The sequence below is a fragment of the Lactuca sativa genome, chromosome 2 (genome assembly GCF_002870075.4).
Source record: "Lactuca sativa cultivar Salinas chromosome 2, Lsat_Salinas_v11, whole genome shotgun sequence".
Classification (NCBI taxonomy): domain Eukaryota; kingdom Viridiplantae; phylum Streptophyta; class Magnoliopsida; order Asterales; family Asteraceae; genus Lactuca; species Lactuca sativa.
In genome coordinates, this window is record NC_056624.2 from 194,368,706 (window position 1) to 194,375,401 (window position 6,696).

At 35.6% G+C, this 6,696-nt stretch overlaps 1 protein-coding gene across 1 annotated transcript; it reads left to right on the forward strand.

Annotated features, from left to right (window-relative positions):
* Window positions 1-214: 214 nt before the first annotated feature.
* On the forward strand, window positions 215-4,488 carry LOC111899867 (auxin response factor 4). The gene is made up of 12 exons (XM_023895747.3): window positions 215-995; window positions 1,090-1,146; window positions 1,414-1,578; window positions 1,699-1,783; window positions 1,879-1,969; window positions 2,079-2,243; window positions 2,334-2,453; window positions 2,527-2,602; window positions 2,693-2,858; window positions 2,937-3,685; window positions 3,781-3,971; window positions 4,089-4,488. Exons 1-12 carry the CDS (start codon window positions 660-662, stop codon window positions 4,246-4,248), a joined length of 2,361 nt encoding a protein of 786 aa, XP_023751515.1. The 5' UTR covers window positions 215-659; the 3' UTR covers window positions 4,249-4,488.
* The last annotated feature ends 2,208 nt before the right edge of the window (window positions 4,489-6,696 follow it).

Genomic DNA, 6,696 nt, shown 5'->3' on the forward strand with positions numbered 1-6,696 from the left:
GATAATAAAATAATAATATATTAAAAAGTAAAAATCTTTAAAAGAGTTAACCAAAAAATGAAAATGGTTAGAACGAAAGATTGATAGTGATACACTAATCCTGCTTATGTATATAATAAACTGAAGGAAGGGTTTATACTTTATACACGAGTCTCTCTCTCTCTTCAAGGTAACTGAGATAATTTTTATAGGATTTTGTTAGGTTGGAAAAAAGTGTTAGAAGTTAAAAAAGACATAAACCCACATTGGCTTTTTCTGCCTTTTGTTTCGACTTTTGTTTCTGTGCTACCTATGCATTTGTCTATGTCTGCCTTCCTTCTTCTGCTTCCCCTCCCTCTTTTAACTCTCAAACCAACATAATGGGTTAGCAATCATACTCTCTCTCAATTTCCTCCCAAATTTTCTTCTTTCATAAACTTCAATCCTTTTTTTTTTCTTCTTGTTTGGTATCATCAAAAACCATGTCTTTTCATTTTCTTCTTGCCTTTCTTGATTTTTTTCCCGTGATTTGACTTCATTTCCCAATTTTCTTGGCTCCTTCAAGATCAAGAATCACTTGATTGTTCTTATCTCAAAACCCCACCTATTCCGTTCGTTCATCTGTTTTGGGTTCAAGAATCACTGGGGTATAATTGCTAAGAACTGAAGTTGGGTTTGTGATGGAGATTGATCTGAATCATGCAGTGAGTGGTCAAAATGCTGAATCTTTCGGAAATGGAGGGGTTTCATCACTGTCAACTTCATCAAACTCCTCAAATTCTTCCTTAAAGTCCCCGAATTCAAACCCGTCGTCTTCAGTTTACATGGAACTTTGGCATGCTTGTGCTGGCCCTCTCACCTCTCTCCCCAATAAAGGAAATGTGGTTGTTTACTTCCCTCAAGGTCACTTGGAACAAATTGCCTCACACTCATCGACTCACTTTTCACCCATTGAAGTTCCTTCTTTGGGCCTTCCTCCTCAGATCTTTTGCAAAATTGTTGATGTTCAATTGCTTGTAAGCTGTTAACTTTCCCCTTTTCTTTGTTGGGTATAGTTCTCTTTCACTCAATTTCACCTTTTTTCTTGCTTTTCCCAATTCCTGAAAACAGGCAAACAAGGACAATGATGAGGTCTACACAAAGCTCGCTCTTTTGCCTCTACCAGAGGTAAAATTGGGAACCATTTTTTTTTGTACTTCTTTACTTAAATACGTGGGAAAATCGAAAAAAAAAACGCTTTCACAATTTCTTGTTTCTTTTGATGTTTATACTAATTGTGGTATGCTCTAATTATCTCGAAATCTTTTCGAATATCTTCGTTCGTATGCAACTTTTTTGGTAAACCCACTTAGTTTTTCTTTAACATAAATTAATTCTTGTGAAATGGGAATTCTATTTTTAATTTTGCAAGGGTGGATTGGCGAAAATTTTCAGGGAAATTTGCAAGAAGGGGAGGAGGATCAGGAGGAGGGTGGTGGGGTTACACCCACAAGATCAACCCCTCAAATGTTCTGCAAAACACTCACTGCTTCTGATACATCCACTCATGGTGGATTTTCTGTCCCTCGAAGAGCTGCTGAAGATTGTTTTCCACCTCTGGTTTGATTCTCATTACTTTTTTTTAACGTTTTCCATGTGCAAGATTTGACCAAATTTGTTCCATATATGTGTAAATCTAGTTTTATGTAACTAAAACCCACGTGCCGTTTGAACTTTTAGGATTATAAGCAGCAGAGGCCAAGCCAAGAACTAGTTGCTAAGGATCTCCATGGCGTCGAATGGAAATTTAGGCACATCTATCGAGGTGAATTTAGTCAAGTAATTTAAGGGTTTAATTAAAACTAAAAATTTCATCTTTGATTCATACATTTATCGTGAAATGGAATCATGTTTTTACAGGCCAACCAAGGCGACATTTGCTTACCACAGGTTGGAGCATCTTTGTAAGCCAGAAGAATCTTGTTTCCGGTGATGCAGTTCTCTTTCTTAGGTATCTCTTTCTAGCTTCTAAGTTTCAGAATTCAGAGCCTCTGAATGAAACTATTCAAAGTTCAGTATTCAGAGCCTCTAACAAACCCATTACTCTGTGGTGGTTTTAGGGGTGAAGGAGGAGAGTTAAGGTTGGGAACTCGAAGAGCTACTAGACCAAAAAACATTCTTCCTGATATCACCATGAGCAACTTGAATTCTTATAGCGACACTCTTGCTTCTGTCGCTAAAGCAGTGTCCACCAACAGCATCTTCCATGTTTTCTACAGTCCAAGGTACCCGTTTCATCTTCAAGAAAAAAAAACAACTTTGATTAATAATTCTTTTTTTCACTTATTTTTGTTTATAAAAAAATTGCAATGCAGGTCTAGTCGAGCCGATTTTGTTGTTCCTTACACAAAGTACATGAAATCCGTGAGTAATATGATTTCAATTGGTGCAAGATTCAAAATGAAGTTCTGTATGGATGAGTCTCCTGAAAGAAGGTATGGCGTACATATGTTACAATCATTGAAAGATTATTTATTTATTTATTTATTTATTTTTGTTTTCATGTAGGTTCAGTGGAGTTGTGACTGGTGTAGGTGATAAGGATCCTTACAAATGGAACAACTCAAAATGGAGATGCCTTATGGTATATTCTATAACTCCATTAAAAGAAACAGTTTTTTAAATTTGGATTTGAAGTGTATATTTACTAGCCTTATAATTGCATTGCAAACAGGTGAGGTGGGATGAAGACATTGGAAATGATCATCAAGAACGAATATCTCCATGGGAGATTGATCTTTCTGGTGGTGGTTTCCCTTTGTTAAACATCCAATCATCACCAAGACACAAGAAACTGCGTGCAGGTTTGCATGCAACTCCTTCTGGACACCCTGCAACTGGTATGATAATGATTAATGAATCTTTCTCAAAAAAAATTCTAATTTTGAAAATTGAATCCTTAGATTCTTTTGTTGCAGCACGTGGTGGATATGTAGACTTTGAGGAATCGATAAGATCCTCTAAGGTCTTGCAAGGTCAAGAAAATATAGGTCCGATGTCACCTCTATATGGGCGTGATAAAATGAACAACTCGTTGAGCTTCGGGGTACAACCCTCGATGCATCCGAGTTTCTCTCCAAATGGGATGATGATGATGGGGAGATCAAGTACAAATTTTGTTAGTGAACTAATGAAGACACATCATCAACCACTCACAACCACCCCTTACTCGGGCTTTCTGGGATCTGACAACACTACAAGATTCCCGAAGGTCTTGCAAGGTCAAGAAATTTGCTCGTTGAGATCATTGACTGGTAAAATACCACCCAACATTGGTTCGTGGGGCCTACCACGAACCCATGTTGGGAACAATGTTCTCAACATGAACCAAAGTTTCTACCCACTTGGTTCTGAAGGTGGTAGAAACTTTGGTTTCCCAATTGGTGATGTTTATGAGGCAAGACAGAATCCGGGTCCCGTCTTGCCTACAAACATCATGCGATCTCACATCATCCCACCTTCGGTTGAAAGTGGGATCATGAGAGATAATAATGTAGCTTCACTTCAGCTTCCAAATGAGAAAACCGAACAACCTAATTCAAGCAGTGAGAAAGATGATGGTGCTTCAGATAGCATAGAAAGCAGCTGTAAACTCTTTGGTTTTCCCTTGAATGAACCTCCCACATTGCTAGATGCTAAAAGTTTGAACAAGAGGAGTTGTACAAAGGTAAGGATCAATGAATCTCAAAATTTCCATATGCTATAATACACTTGGTATTCTTTTTAACTTGTTTAATATTGTTTTGTACTTTTGTTGTGTAGGTTCACAAACAAGGAAACAAAGTTGGAAGAGCTGTTGATCTGTCTAAAGTGTCGAGTTATCGTGAGTTGTTCATGGAGCTAGAAGCTTTGTTTAACATGGAAGGTGTTTTCAGTAATCCAGATGGTGGATGGAGACTACTTTATACTGATGAAGAGAATGACATGATGGTTGTTGGAGATGATCCATGGGAGTAAGTACTTGCCACCATATGTATTAGTATTCATGATTCATGATTCATGAATGAATACAAGAAGAATTGAAGTTATAATTTTAGATTAATTTGTGTGTTGTAAATGTTTGCATGTAGTGAGTTTGCAAGGATGGCTACAAAGATACATATATACACTGCTGAAGAAGTTGAAAAGTTGATGAGCAGTGGGGTGATTAGTGACAACACAAGCTGTTTGGAGGAAGCGCCAGGTGTCGTTGATACCGCTAAGTCTTCGTCAGTCGGGCAGCCCGATTAGTCAGTCGGGCAGCAGGGATTAATGAACTGTTGCATGGTTGTTTTGTAGTAGTATGGTTGTTGTTTATGTATGTGTTTTGTGTTAGGCCAAGAGAACTATGGAACCTTTGTTTCTAAAAGCAAGTTTTAGGTACTTGCTAGATTTGGATGCTGCATCTGCATGCAGCAAGTATGTAAGCAAATAAGTTGCCTACTTCGGTTTGTGCGATGGTTATTTATGTTAGTGTGTGTTTATCTTAAATGTTCTTTTTTCGACATTCAAAAATGCGTCTCAAACCTGGTTCTCATATTTGAGAACCTGTCTTGACTCTTGGAGTTGAGAAACTGCTTGTTTTACCTTAAAGACTGCAAGGAAACATGCATGTATGCAATCTTTTGTTAGGGTTTTGAATGGAAAACACACAATTAAAGATACAACAAAAGAAAATTCAACACACGAATGAACGTGGTTCACATAATCAAGGTAATAGTGATACATCCACTAGTGAACAACAAAATACATACTAAAGTTTTTTTATAGATAAAAAACTTGAGAGAATACATATGACTATTAAAGTTTTTTAATAGGTGAAATTTTTTAAATCTTTTTGAAAAACTAAATAATTCAATTAATAAGTAATTATAGGTACGGGTGAACGCGGTGCGGTTATTAGCCAAAACTTCACCACTAACCGTAAATGCGGTTAATCCATTTTCAAAACCGCTTAGTGCAGTTATTTTTGCGGTGCGGTTTTTTTGTTTTGCAGTTATTAACCGCATGGATTCAAATTTTGGTGGTTTTAACCACAGTTTAAAGCTCAAACGGTTTTTAAGAATTCAAATATATTACTTGTAATAATAAAAAAACCATAAGCTATAAGACAATTAACTTAAATCACAAACAACTAATATTTTAAAAACCTCAAATCAATAGTAATTAACAATAAATATCTTAAAATTGTTTAATTTCACCATTTTTCAAAGTTAAACATAACAAAAAACCAACACTTTTGTCTTCTAGTATTTTTATCCATCTTTCATCCTGAAACGTGTCTTATTTTTAATATTTAATATATTAATAATCAAGTTAAGATATGCGGTGCGGTGCGGTTTTTGAAAACTAATAACAAAACCGCACCGCAAATTTGCAGTTTTTGAAAAACAGAAAACCTCACCATCGGTTTTTATTGCGTTTGCGGTTAATTTTAGTTGCAGTCCGGTTTTTGCTTACCCCTAATTATATGTATATTTAAAATAAATAAATAATAAATTTTTATTCATTTTTTTGATGATTCGATTCCTATTTTATAAATCAAAACCAATTCGAAATTCAAAATAATAATTCGCATTTGTTGAAAATCAATATGGAAATTTGAATATCCTAGCTAATTTGTCAAATTGAATAAATCGATTTTATTTTAATAATAAACAGCTTTAAGTATACTCGTTACAGCTTATGACTTGTGAGCCAAACAACCAACAACCAAGTGGGCTTACAGGCTTGGTGTATTGCAACCGTAGAGATGCACAAACACCAATTTTGAAACAGTTCCGTTAAAAAAATCATTTTTTAAATCGGTTATAGAAAAATCATTTTTAATTTTTTTTGAAAATGAAATTTTGCTAAAAAAATCTAAATAATGGTTCGGTACTTTTTTAGAAAACCGGTAAAAAATTGGTTTTTGATTAAAATAAACGTTTCCTAACCAACAGTTTGGTTTTTTCCAATAAGTTAAAAAAAAACTGATTCACAATGTGTAACATGTTGGGTTATGGAGAATCTGAAGGGCCATAAGGGACACAACGAAAACAACAAAACATTTAATCCCCATACACCAACCATAAATCTATGTTCTACCTATCTTTGTAACTTTAACATAACAAGAAGGAAACACAATTACATACCTTTTCAATCTTTGAAACATTTTCATATCTTGATGCAATAATGAGTCCTAAGAGCCCAACATAGAGCTCCTATTTCGTAGTCGCACCCAAGGAGCAGACCAGCAACATCCGACAATACCCCATAGACGAACACCATGAATGACTAACAACAGAAAACTGGAACAAGGCCTACGCGTCGTGTAAAGCCCTTTACACACGATGTAGGTGGCTGCGATTTAGGGTTTTGAGAATCAGAAGGTTATGCCGAATACCATGGGGGGCTTAGAGGGGGGCAAAGTGGGCAACTGCACATGGCCTAATTTTTTTTATTATATATTTTTATTTAAAAATACAAAATTATAATAAAGATAAGGGCCCTTTTTTTCTTGTTCGTCCTAGGCCTTTTGTAACACCGAAATTTTCAAAACAAAATTTTCATTTAAATTCGCTTATCTCTTTAACACTTTTCCTAAAAATCTCATTTTTATTTAAATTACAAGCCATGACTCTTTTGTTCAATCAATTAATAAACCAGGATCCTCCAAAACAAACGCTTCCTCTGGTGTGTACAATCGAGCCGGTGCCG